The sequence below is a fragment of the Hyperoodon ampullatus genome (genome assembly GCF_949752795.1).
Source record: "Hyperoodon ampullatus genome assembly, chromosome: 17".
In the NCBI taxonomy this organism is placed as follows: domain Eukaryota; kingdom Metazoa; phylum Chordata; class Mammalia; order Artiodactyla; family Ziphiidae; genus Hyperoodon; species Hyperoodon ampullatus.
Genome location: NC_136930.1, coordinates 38,076,221 through 38,104,124, shown reverse-complemented (window position 1 = coordinate 38,104,124; position 27,904 = coordinate 38,076,221). Strand labels below are relative to the sequence as shown.

At 36.4% G+C, this 27,904-nt stretch overlaps 1 protein-coding gene across 1 annotated transcript in view; it reads right to left on the bottom strand.

Annotated features, from left to right (window-relative positions):
* Positions 1–9,711: 9,711 nt before the first annotated feature.
* The window catches only part of DPY19L4 (dpy-19 like 4), a gene marked incomplete at its 3' end in the record, with an annotated part of 56,294 nt that continues 38,101 nt past the window's right edge, over positions 9,712–27,904 (bottom strand). The window contains exons 12-19 of the mRNA XM_079722259.1: positions 27,441–27,599; positions 26,179–26,298; positions 20,994–21,114; positions 18,624–18,680; positions 17,806–17,888; positions 15,031–15,163; positions 11,552–11,710; positions 9,712–9,876 (exon numbers count right to left, since the gene is read on the bottom strand). Of these exons, the coding sequence (XP_079578385.1) occupies positions 9,712–9,876; positions 11,552–11,710; positions 15,031–15,163; positions 17,806–17,888; positions 18,624–18,680; positions 20,994–21,114; positions 26,179–26,298; positions 27,441–27,599 (997 nt within the window). The remainder of the gene's footprint in view (positions 9,877–11,551; positions 11,711–15,030; positions 15,164–17,805; positions 17,889–18,623; positions 18,681–20,993; positions 21,115–26,178; positions 26,299–27,440; positions 27,600–27,904) is intronic.

Below are 27,904 nucleotides of genomic sequence, written 5' to 3'. Positions count from 1 at the left end.
ATATACTTATATTTTATTTAATAAACTCATCCTTAGGGCTGTTTTTTTCTCCCTCTTAGGGCTAACTCTTGAAGAAGTAATTTCTAATGCAACACTTAATGCTTTTTAAAAGACAATACTGTATAGGAGCTGTGAAAGTGCTTACATTGCTATGTATTAGGAACTGGACAAAAACTTAATGTGAGAAAATAATAAGTTACATTTACGAAACACTAGCTATGTAGCAAGAACTTAAAATGCTTTAATTAAAATCTGATTTTTTTTTTTTTTTTTTCGGTACGCGGGCCTCTCACTGCCGTGGCCTCTCCCACCGTGGAGCACAGGCTCCGGATGCGCAGACTCAGCAGCCATGGCTCACAGGCCCAGCCTCTCCACGGCATATGGGATCTTCCCGGATCGGGGCACGAACCCGTGTCCCCTGCATCGGCAGGCGGACTCCCAACCACTGTGCCACCAGGGAAGCCCCTTAAAATCTGATTTTTATTTCTCACCACTTACCCTACAGGGTAAACATTATCCTTATTTCATTGTACTTTGTCACTGTGGTTATGAAATCCACCTAAATAGTATTATAACTGAATATTTGCATCAATTACTTGAGACTATGTTTTCATTTCTATAGGACGTTTATCAGACTGACAAATAGCCATTCCCTCATTCAATAGCTCTATCCCCAAGTTTTCAGCTAAGCAATAGTTCTATTAATTCTATTTCTTTAACAATGATACTATCAAGAGAGAAAGTTGATTAGTAGCTACTGTAAATGACCTGCTAAAATTTTCTCCAGCCCTTAATAGCCTTAAAGTTTACATATACACTCCCACAGTTGGAATGGCAGCATGAGGAGCCCCCATGAAAAAACCTAACTGGGGCTTCCCTGGTGGCGCAGTGGTTGAGAGTCCGCCTGCCGATGCAGGGGACACGGGTTCGTGCCCCGGTCCAGGAGGATACCACATGCCGCGGAGCGGCTGGACCCGTGAGCCATGGCCACTGAGCCTGCACGTCCGGAGCCTTTGCTCCGCAACGGGAGAGGCCACAACAGTGAGAGGCCCACGTACCGCAACAAACAAACAAACAAACAAAAAAACCTAACTGGTGACAATGATTTCTTAAAAAAAACACTTAAAAATCTCTGGAAATTGATCTAAGGACATATAGCAAATGAAGAAATATTTATTCCAAAAAATCTGCTAAAACTCTGTAAGAACAGCCAGTGCCTATAGCATTTGACCCCATGTGGTATTGCAATCCTCCCTTTTCCCTCCAGCTCAGCATGATGGAAACTCCACTCCAGGTGTGTACAGCCCCTCAGTCCCCAGCCAAGGGCTACAGTATCTTCCTGAGAGGAGTAGACCACCAGAATTTCTCATCGCCCCCAGCCATGTGTTGTAGAGGCTAAATTCCAAGCAAGTGAAGCCAAGAAATGAGGGGCTACCTTCCTTCACTTAGTCCCCACTTTCCGAATAGAGGCTCTACCTCAGGCACGGCACACTGAGAATAGTGGGTTCCTGATCAACCTCCCCCCAGCTAATTTGTAAGACAGAGTTTCCAAATTGGGAGAGGCATGTCAAGAAGACCAGACCATCCCCACCCGGAAGCCTACTCCTAAAGTAAGAGTGTCACTCAGACACATAACTGACTCCACTCCCAGCTCCACAGCTGTGGCTCAGTGATTTTGCCTAGGGACAGAACCAGGAGGTAAAACAGAGCTCCAAAGCTATCCCCAAAGGAACTGACTTTATTTGAAACAGAGTGTAGGAAAGACCAAGTCTAAGCTACTCCAAACAATGGATACTTCAATGGAAAGCAACTGAGGAAGCTGGTAGCTTTTTAAGAGATACCAGCTAAACCATAGGCCACCTAGCTTACCAGACAGAACCAGGGAAACAGACAGCTAAGAGCCCTCCTAGCTTTAGAACAAACCACGAACATTGTTCCCTAATGCTACACTTCAAAGGAGCCAGGATTTAATTGGATCAGATTGTGGAGCAATTGATGCCCCAGGGGATTGTTGAAAGCTAAATAGAGCAATCAGCTGATGACTAGTGGAGCTTAACAGCTCGATAGGGTCAAGGAAAGAGATGGTAAGGAGCTCTACTAAAATGACTGTCATGCTAGAGTGTATGTGTACATGATCAAGGCTGTGACATCTGAGGACCAATAACAGAGACTCCACAATGTGGAGGAAATAGACATCACTACAACAGTCCATCCAACACTAAGGAAATAAGCCATCTATAATTAACAAGCTCCAGGGGAGGGGGGGGATGTCAATATCCAGAGTTGCTATAAACAAAGAATATCAAAGAGAAAGAAATTATTTTTTAAAAGAACCAAATGGAAATTCTGAAGTTGAAAAACACAATAACTGAAATGAAAAACACAGCAGAGGGGCTCAACAGTAGATTTTAACGGACAGAAGAATTAGCAAACTTGATAGAGATTATGCAATCCCAAGAACAGAGAGAAAAAAGATTGAAGAAAATTGAACAGAGCCTCAGAGAAATATGGGTCACCATTAAGCACACCAACATATGTGTAATGGGAACATAAGAATTTCCAACTTTGATTTTTAAAAAACTTTTTTAAACACGTTTAAAAATTTTTATTTATTTTATTTATTTAGTTTTGGCTGCGGTGGGTCTTTGTTGCTGTGCATGGGCTTTCTCTAGTTGAGGCGAGCTGGGGCTACTCTTCGTTGCAGTGCACAAGCTTCTCATTGCAGTGGCTTCTCTTGTCGCAGAGCACAGGCTCTAGGCGCACAGGCTTCAGTAGTTGTGGCACATGGGCTCAACAGCTGTGGCTCGTGGGCCCTAGAGCACAGGCTCAGTAGTTGTGGCGCATGGGCTTAGTTGCTCCATGGCATGTGGTATTTTCCCAGACCAGGGCTTGAACCCATGTCCCCTGCGTTGGCAGGTGGATTCTTAACCACTGCGCCACCAGGAGAGCACTGATTTTTAAAAACCTCTTAATGTATATAACCAAGAAGCTGAACAAACTCCAAGTAGGATGCATACAAGGAGATCTACTTCAAACACATCAAAGTAAATACGCTGTTATCAATAACACCTAATGTGAATAACAATGCAATCAAAATGAAAAGCATTTGTGCTTCAAAGGGCACTACCCAGGAAGTGAAGTGAACCCACTGACTGGAAGGAAATACAATTGTCCCCCCATATCCACAGGTTCCTCATCCCAGGATTCAACCATGCCATGATTTAGATTGATTGGTTTAATATGCAGATGCCAGACCCCCAGATACAGAAAACTGACTGTTTTATGCCATTTTATACAAGGGATTTGTGTATCTGCAGGGTTCCTGGAACCAATTCCCCAGAGTATACCAGGGACAACTGTACAGTTGACCCTTGAAAACATGGATTTGAACTATACAGGTCCACTTATGTGCAGATTTTTTTCAATAAATATAATACTATGTTTATATGTTCTGCAGTTGGTTGAATCCACAGATCCCGAATCTGAAGATAAGGAGACCCTCTATGGGCCTTGAGTATCCACAGATTCTGGTATACATGGGGCATGGCAGGGCGGAATCCTAGCACCAAACCCTCATGGATACCAAGGGACAACTGTATTTCCAAATTACATATCTGGTAAGGGATTTATAATCTAGAATTATAAAGACCTTTAAAATTCAATAATAAAAAGACAACCCAGTTTAGAAATGGGCAATTTATAAATGAACTTTACTTCAAAGAAGATATACACATGGCCAGTTAACACACAAAAAGATGTTCAAAATCATTAGACATGATGGAAATGTCGATTAAAACTACAATGATATACCACTTCACACCTTACTAGAATGCCAATAATGAAGAAGAAAGATAATAGCAAGTGTTGGTGAGGATGTGGAGAAATTGGAAACTTCATACATTGTTGGAAGGATTGAAAACCAGTCTGGCAGTTCCTCAGTTACTACAGTTATCACATGACCCAGAAATTCTACTCTTAGACATAAATCCAAGAAAAATGAACACATACGTCTACCCAAAAACCTGTACACAGGGACTTCCTTGGTGGCGCAGTGGTTGAGAATAGGCCTGCCAATGCAGGGGACATGGGTTCGATCACTGGTCCGGGAAGATCCCACGTGCCACAGAGCAACTAAGCCCCTGCACCACAACTACTGAGCCTATGCTCTAGGGCCCGCGTGCCACGACTACTGAGCCCGCTGCTGCAACTACTGAAGCCCATGCGCCTAGAGCCCGTGCTCCGCAACGAGAGAAGCCATTGCAATGAGAAGCCCGCCACTCCAACAAAGAGTAGCCCCTGCTTGCAGCAACTAGAGAAAACCTCATGCACAGCAATGAAGACCCAGTGCAGCCAAAAATAAATAAATAAATACTTTTAAAAACCACAAAAACTTGTACACGAATATTCATAGCAGCATAATTCATAACGGCCAAAAAAGTGGAGAGAACCCAAATGTCCATCAACTGATGGATAAACAAAATGTGGTATATCCATACAATGGAATATTATTTGGCAATGAAAAGGGATACATGCAACAACATGAATGAACTTTGAAAACATTATGCTAAATGAAAGAAGCTAGTCACAAAAGACCACATATTATATGATTCTATTTACGTGAAATATCCAAAGTAGAACTTTCTGTCCAGAGACAGAAAGGATATTAGTAGAATTTGCTTGAGGACGGAGTGGTTGTGGGTGATAGCCAAAAGGTGTGGGGTTTCTCTTTTGGGGTGATGAAAATATTCTAAAATTGACTGTGATGATAGTTGCACACTCTGTGATTACACTAAAAAGTGTTCAATGGCACACTTTAAATAGGTGAACTGTATGGTCTATAAATTATATCTCAGTAAAGCTTCAAGCAAAAAAGGTTCATATATAAATAAGACAACTTAAAATTCTAAGAATTCTATTATAGAAACAAAACAAGGAGTGTAATTAAGCATGAAATAATTTCATTCTTGATAGAAGTACATTTAATGTTACAAAGTAAACTAGTTCATAACCCAACTCTTTTAAAGGATTTATGTTTACTGAAATTAACTTTTATTCTTTTGCAAAGATGTAGCCTTAGTTACAGGAAGAACACAATCTAAATATACATTGCTGTAGATGTGATTCAAAAGTCAACATACATAAAATCAGTTGTATTCATCTTTGTTAAATAGCTGTACAAAGCTATTAATTTAAAATATGAAAGGGTTGTTTATGAGATATTTTACACTATAAGTATGGAATGCATATTTCTTTTTGATACTATTATTCCACTAAATACAGTGGTCAGATGTTCAGTGTATCTCTTATAAAACTGCACATAAGGGGCTTCCCTGGTGGCGCAGTGGTTAAGAGTTCGCCTGCTAAAGCAGGGGACAAGGGTTTGATCCCTGGTCCAGGAAGATCCCACATGCCACAGAGCAACTAAGCCTGTGCGCCACAACTACTGAGCCTGCGCTCTAGAGCCCGTGAGTCACAACTACTGAGCCCACGTGCCACAACTACTGAAGCCCACGCAACTAGAGCCTCTGCTCTGCAGCAGAAGCCACTTCAATGAGAAGCCCGCGGACCGAAACGAAGAGTAGCCCCCGCTCGCCGCAACTAGAGAAAAGCCCACGCGCAGCCACAAAGACCCAGTGCAGCCCAAAAAAAAAAAAACTGCACATAAGATTATACATACCAAAATTAGAATGTTGCAAATTCTAAGAGACTTCTAAACAGAAATGATTCAGAGATGGTTTTATGTTAAATTCAGCAAATATGGTTCTAAAATGCTTCCCCCTTTTTTTATTATGGAAAACAAATATAATGCTTAGAAACCTTAATGGATGGAAAATGGCTGAATCAAATACATTCCTTTGCAATTTTCACAACTAACTTTATTTAAAGTATTAATTTTACACATTCAAAAACTAAATAATGAGCTATTATTTCAATAAGAAATTGTTCAATTTTACTTGCAACTTTTCAGAGGTGTAATTTTAATACATATTGGGATCTAAAACTATTAGCAAGTAGCAACAATAGAGTATGTATATTTTAAAAACTGGACAAATGAGATAATATATTGAGATGTAAATCAGGAAGTAGTTATTTGCTTTACAATAGGTTCTTGAATACACAAAATGGTTCATAATACATGCCCTTTAAATATTCATGCATTTAAAATAAATTTACCAAGAAATTGATTTACATACAACTTTAGAAACCCCAACAATTTTATAAAGAGAGACGCTACTTTTACCCACAAAAGGCAACAAAATGTTTTAACAGTTCAAAAATAGAAAGGGCCAAACAACAATTGATTTCCCCAAAACAACAAAGTTTAATAAGATGGCTGTTCATTGTTCCTTTCAAGAAATTAACAGCCTATTTTTTTAAAGCATATTTTTCAGCCCCAACTTGTAACACACTGTGACCTCCATTTCTACTTTTCCTTGAATCAATCTAGACTGTACGGAAGAGTGTCATAACATTAGGCTTTTAGCAATTTGGGTTAATGTCCTGAAAAAACATGCTGTGTATATACTCAGAAAGTAATGAAGAAAAAAATTTAGAAGTACAATGCATACTCCATAGGCTGTAAAACCCTACCAGTCTAACAAAAAGCACCAAGACACAGATGCCAAAGTTAGAGAAAATGTAAACCAGCAGAGTCAATACCATACACCTTATCAAGTAAGTTTTACTTTTTCAATTGTTTGGCATTTGAGAAGCTAAATAAATTAATTTAGCAGGCTAGAAATCCCATCACTACCCTTAACAAAGATTTGCTTACCAATGAATTAAAGTTAATAGTGAAAATAGCATAGTGAGGATTCTTTCTCTGTGCTTAATGATGAGGAAAAAGTTACCAAACTTTTCTTATGAAAAAGTAAGAAATGGATAATTTTTTTTTTTTTGAAAATAAAAAGTAGGGCTTCCCTGGTGGCGCAGTGGTTGAGAGTCCGCCTGCCGATGCAGGGGACACGGGTTCATGCCCGTCCAGGAGGATCCCACATGCCGCGGAGTGGCTGGGCCCGTGAGCCATGGCCGCTGAACCTGCACATCCGGAGTCTGTGCTCCGCAGCGGGAGAGGCCACAACAGTGAGAGGCCCGCATACCACAAAAAAACAAACAAAAAAAAGAAAATAAAAAGTAAACTTTTATTTACTTTTAACCTTCTTATTTTAACCTCCTTATTAAGGCACTTATTTCAATAGTTTTGCAACATCAAGGGCAAAGTATTTATGTTTTGTATTTCTTTGAGAAATTCCTTCTACCCCAAACCCATAAACTTTGCCCCTTTCACAGTAGATCTTTATTGTCATACCTAACAACGGTAAGTTACCCAAATGGAATTACTTGCAGAATTCTTAATCATTTGTTGCTCTACAAATAAGGAAATTAATTAAATGCTCCTCAAAGTTTTCTAGCACTATTGTTTTAACTACAGCTAAAATAGAAGCAAATAAGCTTATCTTTCATACCCAGTATTATTATTTCTATAATAAAGTTCACATTTTTCTTTTCAACTGATGCTGAGTGAAAAATTCATTATTTAAAAAATTCAATTAAAAACGGATCCAAACCTATTTTATTTAAGAAATAAGTTGACAGAAGCAAAAGCAACTTACTAATACATCAAAAACAAAAACAAAAAACATACAACAATAAAAACTAATTCAGCATATTTGATCATAAAGTAAATCAATAAAAATTCAATTAAATATTTCATGCTACGTAGAAAGTAGGTTGTTCTATTTCCCTTTCAAAATATGCAAGCTGACTTTTAAATTACATTGCTTTACATGCTCCCTCTAATTGTAAGTACTACCATGTGACTATTCACTGTGTACTTAGGTAACTATGGTAATATTTTCGTAAGGCTTGAAGCTAAATACTAGTGACTCACTATTAAGATGTACAGAGAACCTGAAATAACCTGCCTGTAGCTATCTTAATATAATTGTTAAAAGTTATATAAAAACGTGAAATGAGAACCAATAAAACTAATGCACCAGACATATGACACTGCCATCAAACAATTCTTAAGCTCCAAAAGAACAAAACATCTTAGAGCTAATCTAAGAATGCATGTGCTTTTGTACTTTTAAAATATATATTACAGAAAATAAAGAAAATGGAAAGATGTTCCTTTCTAATGTAGTAATTCAGAGTAATGAAATTGCAATTTTTACAGCACTCTAACAAGTGAAAAATTTTTTAATCTGTTCACTTAACAGGTGTATAAGGTAAAACTGAACAGGTATCCCATCTTATTAAAATGATACACCCATCCTGAATCTCTTCATAAGGCCAAATTAATCATTTAGAATTTCTTTTAATTAATAATTAAAAATATGAAAACATTTAACGTAAAGGAACATAACAGATTGTGAAACTGCTCTGAATTTTATTATAATTGTCATTTTGTTCTTAATGTTGAAGACTGTATCATCGTTTCATAAATAATAGCACTTGTGTTTTATCATAAATACACCTCTATGCAGAGGTATGTTAAACAGCATCTGCACATATCTCCAGAAATTGTTGCTCACTTTAGTTGCTCATATTCTCATTCTGATAAAGATTTAATTTTTTACTTAATACTTCAATAGAAAACATGTGAATAGATTATATATATACTCCATATCCATATTTTTTAAAAACCTAAACAACATTCTTTTATTATTTTCTTATTTTAAAATTTTGAACATTCTTTTAAATGTCTGTTTTAAAAAATACATAGGTGGGCTTCCCTGGTGGCAGAGTGGTTGAGAGTCCACCTGCTGATGCAGGGGACACGGGTTCGTGCCCCGGTCCGGGAAGATCCCACATGCCGCGCAGCAGCTGGGCCCGTGAGCCATGGCCGCTGAGCCTGCACGTCCGGAGCCTGTGCTCCGCAACGGGAGAGGCCACAACAGTGAGAGGCCCGCGTACCGCAAAAAAAGAAAAAAAATACATAGGTAACAAGAGTTACTGTTTTATCATGATTAAATTGGTATCAAATTTATGGGCATAAGTGAAAAAACTAACCACTTAATAGTCATAAAGTGATGAAATGCAATATCATACACTGTATATTACTAAGAAAGTGCTCATTTACATAAGCAGCAGATGAGGAGAGCAGTATCATGGAAAATCTGGATATATCTTTATGTATATCCTTAAAAATCAGTTTCCTTTACATAATTTCCATTTTAATTTAAATGCCACAAATTTTCAGTGAACATTTAAATTAGCTTTTTATTGTAATATTTCAGTTCTATTATACACCATGAAATACCTTCAGAAACTGCCTTGAGGGAAAGAATAATTCTTTCCTTCTATTCTATAATTATATCACATTATTTGTTAAATGTTATATTTGAGATATATACTCTGACCTTGAACATATTCAAATTCAAGACTAATGTTATGATGGAATGAAGATTTATGAAGAAAACTTTACAATAGTTTAGAAGGTAAAATCTTTAAAGACCATGTAGCAATAAGGAAGACACCTGGCTGGAATGATGCAGAGTGGCAGATTTGACATTTTATCAAAGGACAGTAATGTTTGATCTTCTTTCCCCCACAGAATTCTAGATCCAGTTAACAGCAGGAGGGGAAAAGCAGCAGCAACATTTCAAATGTCCATACTCTGATTTCCAAAAGACACCACGTAGGTAGAAGAAAATTGCATTTTACTTCAGGTGGTATAAGTCTTTGAAATGAAGGCTCTGCTATTTTTCAAGACTGAAAGGATATTACAGTGTTGATTTTATACACAAAGTAGGATCTGTTCCAGTATACTCTAGTGAAATAATTCACATAAGGAGAATAGTTAATTTTGACCTCATGACAAAATCTTCCATGTTTTGAGTGGGTTATCTTGTCACCTTCTTCACAAACCACCTATCAAACGATATGAAACAAAATATTAAAACGCTTATTAAGCTTACAGGAGAAATGCAATCAATGTACAAGTGATGATAATTATATGAAAAAAATATTATTGCTAAACATAGACTATCTCACATTGGTTAGCAAACATCTCATACTGTTCAGCAAATAAAAGCCTCTTCATAAGAGTTACCGTGCCCACTAAATTCTTGAGCTTCCCACTGAGATTGAGAAATCAGTATAAAGTGTTTTCCAATTTTTAAAAGATGTAATCCTAAAATTTAGAAGGCTATGTCTCCATAGTCTACTATCATTCCTCTGAAGAACTTATCATGGAGCCTACCAAGGCTGAGAAATGGACATATACTCTTAATGTATATTCATACTCTTCTCCTGGTGCAGGACTGACTCACATTAGTAAGCAAGTTTCTGTGACATATCCAGTACAATCCTTTACATTTTCACCTTAATGAGGTTCACTAAGATAGCTTAGCTAGCTTGAAGAGTTTTCTATAATAAAATACTAAATATTATTCTAATGCCCAGGAAAGATGTCAGAGAGTCAACTTTAAGAATAAAAGGGTGGATTCGCTTTAAGTCCATGCCTGGCATTACACGAAAAGAAGTAACCTGGTCTTCAAAATGGAGCAAGAGGGTAGCCGAGAGCAGAAGGATAAGGCTCTAGACAGCAGACAGCAATACAGTAGTAATTACTGAATACCTGATGTTTAATAAAATTCCATTTTGTCACCAATTAAGCCAAAGACCATAGATATCAAGTGCCAACAGAGAAAATTCAAAATACATGCAGCAGAAAACAGAATAAGTATATATTATAAGATTAAGGGGTCATGAAGAGAGGGAAAGGTGGAAATCATAAAAACTAATTTCTCGGGACTTCCCTGGAGGTCCAGTGGTTAAGATTCTGCGCTTCCACTGCAGGGGGCGTGGGTTCAATCCCTAGTCAGGGAACTAAGATCCCACATGCTGCAGAGAGTGGCCCCCTCAAAAAAACCCAACAAACTAATTTCTCACCTCCAAACTGGTCTGGGATGATTACGACAAAGAGCTAATTAATTAGGAAGGGACAGAAAAAGTCTTGGCTGCAAGCTGAACAGAATATGCACGCCAAACAAGAATGACCTACTGCACTATGCCTAGGATTCTTCACCCCCAACTTTCCCCGGAGTAACGGCACCCTTTCCAGTGCCTAATCATCAGTTATACAAACACTAATTACCAGATATGCAAACTCCCCTGTCAGTCTTAGTTGCCAGGTATACAGTATACACTGTAGGCTGAAAGAAATTTCTCAACATAAGAATATAAGAAATTTCTCAACATGAGAATACAACAAAACAAACGGCTGCTCTTTATAATATGTTAAAATAAAATCATCATTCAAAACAAACTATCTTTTGTTTATAAATGTTGAACATGCACAAGTACAGGCAACAAATAAGGAATCGAGATATTGGTAAACTTTTTTTTTTTGCAAAATTGCCCAACTTTTCTTTTGTACATTGAAAAAATAGTTCAAACTACTTTTAATAAGCTCCCCTCACTGTTATATAACTTTTAATTATATTCTTAGTTAAGTTCCAAAAATAAAGTTTGAAGATACTTCTATAAGTTTAAATAAAGTCATTTTTCTCAAAAAAATTTAATTTTCCAAATGGTTACTTACGTGGCCATTTGCAATGTCTAATAAATCTTTAACCCTACAGCCTCTCATGGTTCCCACCTCATTGCAGATAGCATCTTCTACAATTAGGTAATTAGCCTTGTAGGATGTCAGTATTTTATAAATATCCTCAGCAGATCGCTTTGAATAGATTTGATAGATCTGAAAGAATATAATTAAAACAACAACTTTGAAAGACATTTAAAACTTCTGTTTATCAAAATTATACATTAAGCCTCTACTACGTTCTTAGTACTATCTGTGGAAAATAAAGATATTCACTAAGACTTGATTCCTTCCCTCAGGAAGCTTATATTCATCTGTTATTGGTCACTTGTGTATCTTCTTTTGAGAAATGTCCATTCAAGTCCTTTGCCCATTTTTCCCCAGTTTTATTGAGATATAATTGACATATAACATTGTGTAAGTTTAAGGTGTACAACATGTTTGATATGCTCATATGTTGCAAAATGATTAGCACCATAGCTTTAGCTAACACCTGCATCATGTTACATAATCGCCATTTCTTTTTTTGGGGAAAACATCTAAGATCTACTCTCAGCAACTTCTGAATATACAATACGGTGTTATTAACTATAATCACCATGCTGTACATTAGATCCCTAGAGTTTATTCATCTTATAACTAGAAGTTTGTACTCTTTGACCAACATCTCATTTTTCCAACCTTCCCAACCCCTGGCAACCACAACTCTTCTGTTTCTATGAGTTCAGCCTTTTTAGATTCCATATATAAGTGATATCACAGAATATTTGTCTTTTTCTATCTGACTTACTTCACTTAGCATAATGCCCTCAAGGTTCATCCATGTTGTTGCAAATGGCCTTTGTCCATTTTTTTAATTGGGTTGTCTTTTTATTATTGAGTTGTAATCATTCCATTACTTTTTTTTATTACCATGCATCATAGTATTTTACACTCATTTTATACATGAGATAAAGTCAGTGGGGTTAAAAATAATTTGACCCTTGTCACAAATACTGAAAGAACAGGGATGCATGCTTAAAACTCATGTCTTGATTACGTGGTGTTTTTCATTACAATTTTGCTGACCTTATTAGATAATAAGCTTTGGATCTTATAATACGTTTTTCAGGTTTTCTGAAATGTTAACCTTGGATAACCACAAAAGTTAGGCCAAAAGTATCATATACTGTTTGTTGTGAAAATACTGAGATTTGCAACCTAGATTGCACAAGATTCCAGTCTATCTGCAGAATATTCAGCAGCTGCTTACTACATGTTATGGCTGCTGTCTATCTAGCAACTTTAGGTCCAATGTCCATTGAGGTGCTAGAGATACTCATTCTGTGGAACACAGAATGTTAATAAATCAAGAGGAAGTTTCTCACTCATTTCACTTCGTTAAATAAGTTCATGTGAATGGTTCTATCTTATCCAGCTTATACTTATATAGTTTTTTATATATTTTTTTACTTATTTTTAAGTTTGGGGAAACTGTAACATACTACTGGGGCCTATAAAAAACACCTCTATGCACTGGCAATAACATTACTGTTAGACTAGAGTGAGGTTTCTCAACCTCAACGCTATTGACATTTGGGGCCAGATAATTCTTTGTCAGGACAGAATGGAGGCTGTTCTGTACATTGGAGGATGTTTAAGAGTATCCCTGGTCTCTACCCACTAGGTGTCTGTGGAACCCCTCCCCTAGCTGTGACAACCAGAAATGTCTCCAGACATTGCCAAATGTCCCCTGGGAGCACCATCTTCCCAGGTTTGAGAATCACTGGCCTATAATCACTGATTATAAAGATTAGTCACATGTTATGAATTATAGACAGTGTCTAGATCAAATGGTATGGTCTCACTTATGGAGTTCAATTTGAATTTCATTTTAACAACAAATTTATTCAGTACTTGCCATGTACTAGACACCATATAGAAAGACCAAGATTTGAAAAAAAAAATGGTTCCTATTCTCACAGCCAAGTCACATAAAACTAAAAACTCTAAAATGTTTAAATTTCATTAGAACCTAATTAGAGCTCTGACTTAATTATAAGTGATTCTGAAATTCTATATTAGGACAAAGACCAATCAAAAGACAACAAAGAAAACAAAGCCATGTCAGAGTCTGTTGGTTTAAATCCACAAAAAGTAAAGTTTAGGAATATGCAGTAGTATATCTTCTAAGCAACACTACCTTTTCAACTGCAGCAAATACTTATCAGAGGCAGCTGTTCTCTCAGGTAAATCACTTCCAGGTAGATCTCCCCGTCTCGGACCTCTCCCCTGCTTCAACTGTTCCCTGACCTTAATTAACTCTAAAACAGATCTAAGGTTCCACTCCTGGGCTTAGGAAAGGTCTCTGATGACTCCCAAATGCCTCTAGGGTAAGTCTAAATTCTTAAGCATGACCTTCCAGGTCCTCCAGAATTTGGCCTTACTTTATTTTCCAGTTTCATGGCCGAACAAATTTCAAGGCTCACGTGACTTTTTAAACCTGGAATCACTGTATTCTTTTTCCAAACAAGTTTCTAGTCATCCTTCAAAGCCCAGATCAAGCAAATGCCCTTTATGAAGACTTGGATTTTTGTAGGCAGAACTGACTGCCCCTGCTTCCGAACTCCTCTCTACTTTCTGTGATTATATGTGAATGTGTGTGCGCACGTACAATTATAATTTAATAGTACATATTAATACGAGCTAACATTTAAATTTTACTGTTCCAGGCATAGTGCATTATCTTATTTAATTCTCACAACTAGGAGGTAAGAATTATTATTACTTCCAGATTCAGAAACTTGCTCAAGGTCACAAAGCTTAAAGTCTAACCTTTGTATTAGAGTCTAACTTCTATATTGCTATACTTCCTCCTTAGCTTAGAGTATACTTAAAAACTGTATGAAATTCTCTCCAACTGAAAAATAGAATATTTAGAACTCAGGTTCAGTTGGTCATTACCTTCAGATATGAAGTTACTATTTAAATCCATACCAAACATTCAAAATAATATATTCTCTGAAGAAGAAGCAATTAGATACCATACTAATGTTAAACTAAGTTATTAATAATAGCCCATAATGAAAAATAAATCAGTGTTTTATAAGCAATAATAGAATTTTGGCTTGGAAATACAAAGTGTATAAAGACAGTAACTGAAAGCCTTCCTTCAATAATGTGATTGAGAACAATGATATTCTCAAAAGAATGCTTCCCTTTATAAAATATTACACATCAGTCCCTTGAAACCTTATGGGAAATGAAATGTTTCTCCTAGAAACATATCCATACTTTCCATAAAACAAAGAACTTCATATTCTAATGCTGGCCTCTCTTGATTAAATGTATTATACAGCTTTTTAAAAACTAAAGCTAATTAATTCTTCTAAAATTGTCTGGATTTTCCTAGCTAACCAGGAACATATGCATCATTACAGAACTATACTAAGGAGTCAAGTAAAAATGATCCAAATGTAGAATCTAAAATGCCTTACATTTTCATTTCTCTTGAGAAGATCATCATCATTGTAAAGAGGCAAACTTGTCACCATCCATCCAGTGCATAATTTAATCACACCCATTAACTGTGGACTTCCTGCAAAAACAGCTGCAACTGGAGCTTGCCTTCTGCAAAGAACCATAAAGATTCACACACTGAAAAGGTAAGTATACTATTTAGATCACTGATTTATATCAATTCTGAAATACCAAGCAACTTAAAATGTATTGAACACTTAAGTTTCAATGTCAGTTTTCGTTTCATTTAATTTTTGGATTTATTAAAAAAAAACTGAGCACCTATTATGTGCCAGAAACTGTTCAGACTGCTAAAGATAAGTAAATATTTAAAAAAGAGAGGTGGGAGGACAAGGTCCCTGCTTTCAAGAGGGAGCAGGGGGAGAGGATAAACATATAGGTCAGGTGGTAATAATGCTATTAAAAAATAATGCAGGGTAATGGGAGTGACAATTCAATGCTGATACTGTGAATTCTCAAATTCGTCTTTGGCAAATATTAACCACCAGAACCCAACTCCTTCCAGATCCATCTATCCTCCTGCTCCTTCCCTACCTTTACCCATATGTCTATCTCCAGATAACACATGAAGGACTTCTCTACTCTAAATCATAATCCAAAGTCCAGATAGATGCCACTCACAAGACAGGTCCCAAAGGGCTGCTCTTATGTTCAGACTTATTTATTACCTTCCTGTATTCAACATTCAGCATCTACCTACTATGTGCTAGTGATACTGTCAAGCTCCGAAAATAAAGAGACAGCACACAGCCACTGTCCTCAAGGAGCTCCCAGTAATGGGGAAACAAAAATGAAAGAGAAAAATCACAACACAGTGACATAAATGTCCAATCATTTGATGTAAAAGGTCCAATGTTCAGGCCTTTGCTGTTTTTGAAACTACTGTGGTAAATCACACACATAGATGTGACTTTCTCTTTTGTTAATGACAACACAAGGCTATACAGTCAGTGTTCCAAAAGGTAAATACAATTCACAAAAAAGTATTAATAGGCAGTAGTTAAGGATGATCTAAAAAAATAATAATTTTTATACATACAAGAGGTGTCACTATAATAACAAGACCTTATAATAAGACCTATTATTCTCATTTCTATATATATTCTATATATAGAATATATATATTTATATATATATATATAAATATATATATAGGGATATAAATATCCCTAGAATATATATATTTATATTCTATAAACCTATTCCTCATTTCTAGAAACATTTTTTGCCTTTTTACCCCTATTATCCTGGCCTTTTCTGAGAGTGTTTCATTCCTTTTTCAAGTTTTAGTTTCTTCTTCTATGTGTTTAAAATTTTTCATACTATTTCATAGTCTCTATCCATAGGGTAGACCGGTTGGAAAAATGGTTACAATGATTCTTTTCTATAGGTATGCTCTTGGAGGAAACGCTGGTCTTCGTCATGTGACTTGTTTTGGCCAATAGGACAGCAGCAAACATAATTTGAGCAGAGACTTAAAACATGCTTGACCTTGCGACTTGTCCTCTCTTGCTGCTCTTGGAAACTCTACAACCACCACCTTGTGAATGAGCCCAGTCTCACCTGGGCTGGATAATGAGAAGCATGTGGCTAAGTCAACTCCATGACTTCAGCTGACACCTACCCAGTCTAGACATGTGAGAAAGGCCATGCCAGACTATCCAGTCCCAGATGAGCTGGCCCAGGCCAGAAGAATCCTACCAATTGCTTCTACTCAGCTGGCCACTGAAATGGTGCAAAATAACAAATGTTTATTGTTTGTACGCCACTAAGTTTTGTGGTAGTCCACTGTGCAGCAAAAACTGACACAAACAAATTTTATTATCAGAAATTGCTAGAAGTCTACTTCTATTGCGTATCACAACCAACAACTGATTCTTGCTGTGTTGAACTGTTTCTTCATGTGTTTTGTAACTTTAGAGCTTATCTTCATGAAGCTTTATTTGTGAAATCCTGGGTAGCCTGGGTTGAGGATTATATCAGGCACTCCAGACCATCCCAGAACCACTTTTTATGCTAATCTCTTGATATAGGGTTTCCTGGATTAGACAAGTATAATTTCAAACTACAAACATGTGAATTCAGATGCATTGCTACAAATTCAGAGGAGACACTTTATTTCTGACCAAGAGCTGAAACCAAGGAAGATGTGCTTTCTTATAATCTTTCTCTACCACTTGATGGCTATTTTGTGATAGTCCATCCTTTCACTGATAGTGTAGCCCTCTGAAGGTCCCTTAGTTATATATGTATGTTAGGGGAGGGAACAAGGTGTTTCAATTAAAATTCCCAGCTTCTATAGGCCCAAGAGCACATCTGTCGTATTAAAATCTGCATGAGTGTTAAAATTAAAAATCTTGTTAACCTTGGTTATCAAGACTAGAAATCCACTGCTCATTCACCTCCAACTCTGGTTAAAAGAAGCATCTCTTGACTATCTAAATAAAAGAACATTGGTTCCTTTTTATTCCACATTTCTAGATGTTTAACAGCTAGAGTTTCATATCTAAAACGTATCAATACTATATTTTGATGGAAATGCGTTCAATTAGAAAATTAGAATTATATGTCTAAATGAAAACTAAATATCCCTAGAAATACAGGGTAAAATCCCTGAGATTTATGAGAAGAACTTGGAAAAGGATTAATTTATTATTTCCCCTGAATCCATTAAATAGCATTCAATGATTAATTAATAGCTTAACAACAGTCTTGGGCAGTTCAGTTCTTACTTTATCCAGGTCATAAGTTCCACCGTATCTGGGTCATAAAATTCTTGTAGTTCCATTAATTCTGTCATTAATCTTGGAAAAAACTAAAATACAAAACAAAATCCCCAAAACCTGTGTGTAAGTATTTAGAAAGTTTAAAACTGTTTCAGAGTACTTCCAAAGACTAAGAGGCCAACTTATGACAAACAATATTACAACACTGTTCTCACAGAAAAAATGGCATGAATTGCTTTACTCTCCTTCAGTTTCTTGCTAGTTCTTCTCAGCCCAAATAATCTACTGTATGGTTAATTCACTGCCTATGCTCAATACATAATTTTATCAACCAAACAATTAATCATCAGTTGTATCTTTCATGCACATGCACACTGAATAAATAAGTAAGCAAACAAATAAATTTCAGATCAAGTCAAATAATTCACAGGTTTACTGGCAAAATCTAATTTCTAATAAAATCTAATTTCATATTACATTATGATAAGCCAAAGAGTTTACATTATTTTATAAATATTTAAATTTGGGGATTGCCAAAATACTTTTTACTATTTACTAATAAATACAATTTATTCAGCCATTTCCTTTGTCAATTATAAACTGAATTAATACCAGTATTAGACTACAGAAAATTGCATCAGAGTAAAAATGTTTTACTTCTTCTATCATGTTCCTATTGGTAGAAAATTACATATTATTAAGTATATCACGCTTTATTTTGTTAAATACTGTTCCAATATAAGTGTCCTACATACACATATAAATTTATCACTACCTATAGATAACATATATTTTCATCTTATGAAAAAATCTAATTTTCTTACCTCTTTCCATAAGCTGAGACCTATTATAGTAGGGACAGCCATGCTCAGAATGAGAGCCTAAAATGATAAAGCAAAAAGGGTTATGGATAAATACATTTCAGAATGTACTATAGAGGTACTAGACACTGACTCTATGGCCAGTCAAATATTCTTACAGTTATAACAATTTCAGTCAGAGAAACTGGAGTCAGCATGGAACCCAGTTCACAGAGTGAGATGGGTGAAGAATAATAAATTTTATATCAAGCTGGAGACAAAGTGAGAAATACATATCTGCAATATAAATTTAAGGCAGAACATAAAAAGGATAATGCACATCGCAATATTTCAAATAGTAAGCCAATTTTTGGCAATTTTTCCAGGAATTTAACTTATGAAGAGCTTACAAAAAACATTGAACTGCTATGAAAATAGCTAACAACAACAAAAAGACAATGAATTAACACAGGAAAAATAGCCAATATACATCAATATACTACTATGCTAAGATAAGAATGCATAAATTCCTCTGGAAAAAGACTGGCAAAATACAACATGACTATTATTAGAGATAATTTATCATCTTCCTACCAAAACCTGTTCTCTTCCTATTGTCCCATGTCTATTGGTGACCCCACAATCCAGTCACACAAACCCAAAACCTAAGAAACATCTATGATTTCTCCCTATTCTTTATTCTCCCATACTTACTGAGGCACCAAATCTTATTACTCTTCTATTTTTTTTCACTTCAGTGTAGTACAGTATTAATTACATGGGCTTTGGAGCTAGAAGAACCTGGGAGTGAATCATCTTTCTTACACTTACAAGTTATGTGATCTTGGGTGAGTTATTTAACCACTTTATGCCTTAGCTTCTTTGTCTATAAAATACAGATAATAAAACTTAACTAACAGGGTCTTTGTAAGCTTTGAATAGCATGTGAAATGCTTCAAACAGTATCTGACCCATAGTGAGCTCTCAAAACAATTGAAGTTTTTATCGTTTCCATTCTCCATGGCCTGTACCTGGGTGACAGCCTCCTTCCTGATTCCAGTCTTTCACCCTTAAGCCTATCCTTCACAGAACTATAAGGGTGAGCTGAGAGAAAACGTAAGGCTGACTCTCTCCTGCCCTTGCATAAACATGTCAATGTCTTCCTACTGCCTGTGGGATAACACCAAGCACGACAGGACACTCAAAGACCTCGATGACCTTACCCTCTTAGACTTCTCCAGTCTCATTTCTTGACCACTCTTACCTCACATTTTATGTGCCAACAAAACTAAATATATCGTGCTTTTTCTTTACCTCTGTTTTTATTCCCTTTGAATACATCAAAGGGAATAACAGGGAATCCCTAAAAAAACTGAATTAATTAGCCCTTCTCTGTTCCAACAGCACCCTATCAACACTTCTTATCTGTTTTTATGACTGGGAGACTGTAATCCACTTGATGAAATTAATCTCTGTTTTTTTTTTTGGCCACACCGAAGGGCATGCAGGATCTTAGTTCCCCAGCCAGGGATCGAACCTGTGCCCCCTGCAGTGGAAATGTGGAGTCCCAACCACTGGACTGCCAGGGAATTCCCCTAATCATGTGTTATTTATCTTTTTATTGCAAGCACATTACACATAGCAGGCACAGTGTAAATGTTGTATTCTCACTGAAAACATACCATAGTTCTAAATCAAACTGAGAAAAATATTATCAAAATTAATTTTTGAAAGCCTCTCACATTGATTCACTTACATTTTTACCTTCTATTTTTTAAGTAGTCTGCATTGAAACACCCTACTTTTGTAATCAGAAATTATTAAAAAATGTTTGCCATTGAATCTTTTTCTTTTTTTCTACCTATAAATCATAATACGATTTACTCATACTATTATTTTTTATAAATTTATTTTATTTATTTATTTATTTTTGGCTGTGTTGGGTCTTCATTGGTGCATGCGGGCTTTCTCTTTCTCTCACGCGGGTGAGTGGGGGCTACTCTTCGTTGCGGTGTGCGGGCTTCTCATTGCAGTGGCTTCTCCAGTTGCGGAGCACGGACTCTAGGCACACAGGCTTCAGTAGTTACAGCAGGCGGGCTCAGTAGTTGTGGCTTGTGTGTTTCAGTAGTTGTGGCATGTGGGCTCAGTAGTTGTGGCTCATGGGCTCTAGAGTACAGGCTCAGTAGTTGTGGTGCACGGGCTTAGTTGCTCCACAGCATGTGGGATCTTCCTGGACCAGGGCTCGAACCCGTGTCCCCTGCATTGGCAGGAGGATTCTTAACCACTGCACCACCAGGGAAGCCCTACTCATGCTATTTTAATTGTATTCATGTGGTTTCCATTTATATAATTGAAAGAGAAACAAGAACTTAACACAAAATAACAATGACTCACCAACAATACTGGGTGTACAGTTCGTAATCGAAGCCACTTGAAAAGTGTCATCCAAAGTTCAGGAGAACATACACCAAATGCTGCTAACATGCACACATAAGGAGTCCAGAGGTATTTCAAGCTGGAAAAGACAGAGTCATACATGAGCTATCCTATAAACATCATTATTATGTGATTTCTCTTTTCTGAGTTTTCCTCATACTCATGAAAATACCACAATGTTGAAGGAGAATGAAAAAGCTTAGCCTCTAACTTTTAGCAACATATTGTTACTCACTTCTTAAATAATCAAGAGACATGTGGGTTACTAAAATGAGGATGAAATAAGACATTGATATAGATGAGGTGTAGTAAAACTGTACTCTTGGAGAGAAAATAAACTGTTATACTTTTTCAGAAGGCAATTTGGCAGAATCTATAAAAATTCTAAATACCCCAAGGCAATCCCATTTCTAGTAATCTAGCCTACAGATATATTAGCATAAATGTATACATGTGGGGTTTTAACTGCAGTATGTTATTTTAATTGCAAAAAAAAAAAAAAGAAACCTAACTATCCTTCAACAGGTACTGATTAAATAATAGATCCCTATGAAAAACAAAAAAGCAAACTGCAAAATTTTATGTATACTGTTACCCTAGTTTTTTGGTGATTTTTTTTCTAATGTACCTATATGCAGTATAGCCAAAAAATAACATCTGAAAAGATATTGCTGACAGTTGTGACCTCTGAGGACTGGGATGGAAGGATTTTCATTTTTTACTTCATACATATCTATATTATTTGGGTTTGTTACACAATCTGCATTATTACATTTGAGATTAATTTTTTTAAACAGGATTGAAAAATTGGGCCCCTAACTTAAAAAGATAAAAAATCCAGGTGTACAGAAAAATGAACTTGTGCAAATAAAAGGCAGTACCTTACTTTAAGTTGTAACTTGTACAGGAAACAAAAGAAACCCATCACCGTAGGTGATGGCAAAAGCTGAAGACAGAAGAGGAAGAGTTTAGAAAAATTTGTGGATGTCATTGATTCACACAGATTATCAAGGAAAAATAACATCTCAGATAACTTTTGTAGTTAAGACTAAGGAAACAATAAGATCCTTCTAAGATACATTCTTTGATGACAAACTCAAAAGAGACTAGAAGACATGAGGCCAGAGTATAAAGGTGAACTATTTTGGTTTTATAAAACAGCAAAGCTATGAAATGGGGAAAACGAAGTAACATTCACCAAATAAAAATTTATTGATCATACACTTCAGGGTGACCAAAGTACTAGAGAGAAAAAAAGAAAAACAAGACATGGCTACAGCCCTCAGGGAGGGCTTTATTAAGATGGAATAAAACTCAACACATGGGAAACAATTAGAAAATAAGTATAAAAAATTTATATAAGGTCTAGGGTGATATGAAAGCAAAAGGAACAATTTGAGAATGTACTTAAGGTTTAAAACAATGAATACTGAATCAGGCTTTGAGAGAAGTAGCTGGATGTATTAGAATACATGTTGCTAAGACAGAGGAACTGCATTCGTTTCCTCTGGTTAACCAGTATCTCCTCCAACCAATAACTTCCCCATTTCAGAAAATACCAAACCTATTTTTCCAGTCAGCTAGAATCAATACAAGAGTCTGGCTCCAGGAGAGACTACTCACATTGAATTACATGTATATGACATCCCTTGGAACACAAACTCTCTGCTCTAGACATTGGACCATTGTGCCAATCTACTGGTTTCTTCGTATACAACCCCTCCTTACCATTTTATTTCAATAGTCAGCTAATTAACATCTCAACTTTTAAATTCTCTTCCAATTCAACCAAATGCCAGATGAATCCTTTTCAAACATAACTATGAGAAGACATGTTTTGTTCAAAAATCTTTAGTTTCCCAATACCTACAGAAATAAATGAAAACTCACCCAAATGGTTTTCAGGGCCCTCTAAAATATGGTCCTGACATACCTTCAGTTTTTTCTCCTACTACTTCCCTAAATGATTAGAGTTCCAGCCAGAGTTTGCAGAACAATCTCAGTGTTTCCATCCCATAGTGCACACAAGTTTCTCCCTCCTGGTAAAACTGCACCCCTCTCTAGTTGCTGCCTTAGCCTCTGATTCCCTTTATAGCCAGACTTCTTGAAGTCTACACTCATCTCTTTCCTCACCTTCTTTTCTCTCTGATCATATCCTTTAAAAACTCCTCCTTTGGCTTATGAATTGCAACTCTTCCTAGGATCCCTCCACCTCAGTCCCTGCAACTCCTTATTTAGTTTCCAATTCCCAAATATCTTAGTTTTGGCCCCTTTACTCCATCTCCATTGCTACTCACTTCTGGATTCTACTATGATACCTTCTTAACTGGTTTATCTTCCTCTAATCTTGTTTTCCTCGAATCTTTCTCAATCATTGCTGCCAGAGAGATTTTCCCTAAAAGAGTAAAGTTGATCATGTCAAATTTCTGCTTAAAACACTTGGATCTGTTCCCTGCTTATTTTTCTGGACATATCTCGCTATTTCCCTCACATTCATTCCATAGTATTGGTTCCCAAAGAATACTTCTTTTTCCCAGATTATTATACACACACACACACGCACATGAGAAAACTGACAGCCTGGCCAATGTCTATCTCTCAAGACTGTGGCCCTGTTTAGAAAATCTCCCTTAAGCTGATTTCCCCTACATACCTTCCACAAGTGAGTTAGTACCTCTCCCCTGGATGACCAGAGCACCCTCTGTATACCTTTCTCATAGTATTTTACTTTGTTCTAGCTCTTGGTTTACTTATCTAGAATAGGAACTCTTTGAAAAGATTCAAAAAGACTAGATTTCATATCTCTCTAATCCCTACTGCCTACCAGGTAGAGTGCCTGGCACCTCCTAGGGGACCACGCAAGTTATCTGCATGAATAGATGATCATGTCTTAGAGGTCTAGTGAGTAAATTAGAGAATTACGGACCAATGATAGAATAATGCAGATTACATTTTCAAAAAAGGGATCTTGAACTTAAAATGACAGATCCAACAATGAAGAATGGTGGGAATAACAAAAAGTTCTTTTTCAGAGAGAAATAAAACTGAGGAAGGAGAAGAAGGAGGGGAAAAAGGTAAACCATGCTCCAAAATTCTAGTACTACAAGGCAACAAGATGAGACTCAAACCCTGAATCACTTAAAATATTCATGGCTTAGTACACTTCTTCATCCTACTTAGGCACTATGGATTGCTAACTATTAGAGTGAAACTTATTCTCACTTCAAGTTTCCATAAAGAGATCTCCCCTAGTCATGGGTTTGGCAGTCTGATAAAGTTTGTGGACCCCTTATAAGAAAACATTTCTAAATGCATAAAATACATGGGCTTACAAAGGAAACCAATTATACTGAAATATTGATATCAAATAATAAAATTTGTATTTGTAATTCAGCAATATTTGTACCTGTTTATTAATACATTAAATGCAGGTCTAATAATTACTATAATTTTGAAGTTGTGATGTATATAAACAATATTCAAGATACCTGTAAAAAACCAATACAATGAGAAAATAACTATGCTTTCTGTTGGTGAAAGCACCACAGGTACTGCTAAAATGACTGTGATTCTGTATCTGTATTCATAATTAAAGGAAACTTAAATCTTATACTACATCAATATTCTTCACCTCTCCCTGCTTTTATTCTCCTCCCTATACTTCAGAACCCTAACTGCTCCTCCTCGTGGCAGCAATTTATCTGATTTGTGAGTGTGAGGTGACAAACAGTTGAGCATACTCAACGAACACTTCTAGGCTTTTACATTTTGGATCTTCCTTTTGCAGTATGGGTGTATATAGGTGCAGCAGGCTTACCAAGGCTCTGGCCATTCAAGAGGGAAGGCCTGAAATTTAAGGACTAAACTCAGTTTGGGGTGGAAGATATTCGAAGGTCTTTTGGTCACACATGAAAAAGAGTTCTCCAATGAAACTTTTATCAGAATCAGAATCATTCAGATGACCAAAATATATTTCTCATATATATTTGGTTTTTGACCACGGGTTTCTGGCTCACAACTCCCAAAACCCTTGGAATTTCCTAAGTGCTGAGAGCTTAAATGTATCTTTTATTATGTTAATGAGGTGACTTCTGGAAAGCAGCTAAGGATGGGGACTGGTTGCCAGTGGAGCCAACCAGGTGATGAGAGGGTTGGAACTTTCAGTCCTATCAATCACCAATGGCCAATGATTTAATCAATCGTGCCTATGTAATAAAGCCTCCATAAAAACCCAAAAGTACAGGGTTCAGAGAGCTTCCCGGCTGGTGAACATGTAGGGATTTCTCTCTCCTGGAGAGAGCATGGGAGCTCCAGCCCTTTCCCCATACCCTGCCCTATGAACCTCTTCCATGTGGCTGTTCCTGATTTATTATATCCTTTGATAATAAACCAGTAATCTAGTAAGTAAAATGTTTCTCTGAATTCTGTGAGCTGCTCTATCAAATTAATCAAACCTGAGGAGGGGGTCTTGGGAACCTCTGATCTACAGCCAGCTCACCAGAAACACAGGTGACATCCTGGACTTGTAACTGGTGTCTGAAGAGGTAGCAGGGGAGTCTTGTTGGACTGAACACAAGCCTGTAGATTCTGATGGTACTTCTGGCAGATAGTCAAAATTGAGTTGAATTGTAGGATACCCAGCTGGTGTCCAGAGAATTGTTTGTTGGTATGAAGAAACCTCCTCCCCACTTTGAAATTGGGTGCTCGGAACCATTTTATACTCCTATGTCTTATTTCTCATCTGAGTCAAACTTCAAAGAAAAGGGTATATTGAACCCTCACCCTCATAACACCATTTACCTCTCCTTCGCTTATCAAAGTTATAATTTTATTTTTGTGTGGTTAGCATCTGTCACCTTCATTAGACCGTAAGTCACATAAGGTTAGAGATTCTTGTCCACCACTGTACCCCCAGCACCTGGCACAATGCCTGCCCTTGGAAAACATTCAATAGTTTTTGAACAAATAAATTAATAAGTAAATATCGGTTCACTGTACTATAAACACCTCTCTAAACTCCAGTTAGATGAAGGTTTTTTTGAGTTTTTATAGTGTTTTATAAATGTGTTCTTGAAAGTATCCACTAACTACCGTTAGAAAGGACAATTCTTTGTAAAAACAAATGGCTCAAATATACACTTACCCTTCTATAATCATTGCAAGAGAGCCCAATAAAATAGTGTGAATCACGTGATAAATTATTTCTGGCCTTTCTCCAATTTGTCCATCTTCAAGCGTAATAGTTTCTTTCAGGGACTTACCACTACTGAAAGAAATGTGTTTTTTACTACTTTGAAAATATTTATTTGAAAAATCAAAGATCTTTAATATCTTCATAAAAAATATATAGGTAGTTCTTAAAATTTGAAAGTATATTCTGCTGGTCAAATACCTAACTTACGTATTTCCAAGTCTTTTTTTTTTTTTTTTTTTTTTTGCGGTACGCGAGCCTCTCACTGTTGTGGCCTCTCCCGCTGCGGAGCACAGGCTCCGGACGCCCAGGCTCAGCGGCCATAGCTCATGGGTCCAGCCGCTCCGCAGCATGTGGGACCTTCCCGGACCGGGGCACGAACCCGTGTCCCCTGCATTGGCAGGCAGACTCTCAACCACTGCGCCACCAGGGAAGCCCTCTCCAAGTCTTTGAAAATGGCTTTTGAAGCTTGAAGACAACTGCCTTAATAAAGACTAAATACGAAAGTTCAGGAAATATAATAAAAAAGATACATAGGTTCCTTTTCCAAGATGAATTATCACTAAACTAGTGATTGCTAAATCAATATAGTTAAATAATAATTTGAATTACTAAGTTCTCAAAATTAAGTTACTACACACAGCCTCTTTTCAAGCTTGATAAAAATATTTTTAAACAGTCAAACTTTATAATTTAAAATCACTTCTACTACTAGTTTCATGTAAGTAGAAAAAATTATGCTTACAGTAAGTAAAAAATCTGAGTAAATTAGTGAATGAGTCTGTAAAAGTTTAACTGATTATTTAAATATTATTCCTGCATTAAAAATGGACATTACAGGGACTTCCCTGGTGGTCCAGTGGGTAAGACTCCACACTCCCAATGCTGGAGGGCTGGGTTCGATCCCCGCTCGGGGAACTAGATCCCGCATGCATGCCGCAACTAAGAAGTCTGCATACCGCAACTAAAGATTCCATGTGCCGCAACTAAAACCCGGCACTGCCTAAATAAATAAATATGAATATTACATATTTAGATGTATAAGCTTAAATTTGAATTTTATCTACTTAACTTATAATGATATTTTACACACTGATAAAGAGAGAATTCAATTAGAAACTCTAAAACACACAAATATTGGAAGGATATTAAAAATAAGTTTTATATATTTCCATAATTTGTTAGTAATATGATTGGTTTTCCTAGATACTTACTTAATTCTCCTAAAAATAACTTGAATCACAGAAAGAAAACAAGTAATTAACACTAAAATATAGAAAGGTAATAAAGAAGACTGTGTCAATCGCAAAAAAAATTCTTGAGATGGTGCCTGAAGGGATTCTTGACATAGGAGCCAATTCATTGTAAAATTCCTACAGAAAACAAAAGCATGATATTAAAATCACAGATGTTTTAAAGTACTGAACTTAAAATTATTTTTTCCATCTCAGTAAAAACTAAGACAAAACTAAACGCATTTCCTAAATCCGTTAACTTACAACAGCAAGGTCATACCCTTTATAAATGAAAATAATAGCATTAGTAACCCTCCTCAACAAACTGCCCTAATAAATTTAAAACTACTACTTTTTTATGATCCAGCAATGTGACCATCTCTAGAACCCAATACAGTTTTAGGGGAGTTTTACTTTCTATTTTTACCTGGAAGATAACAAAA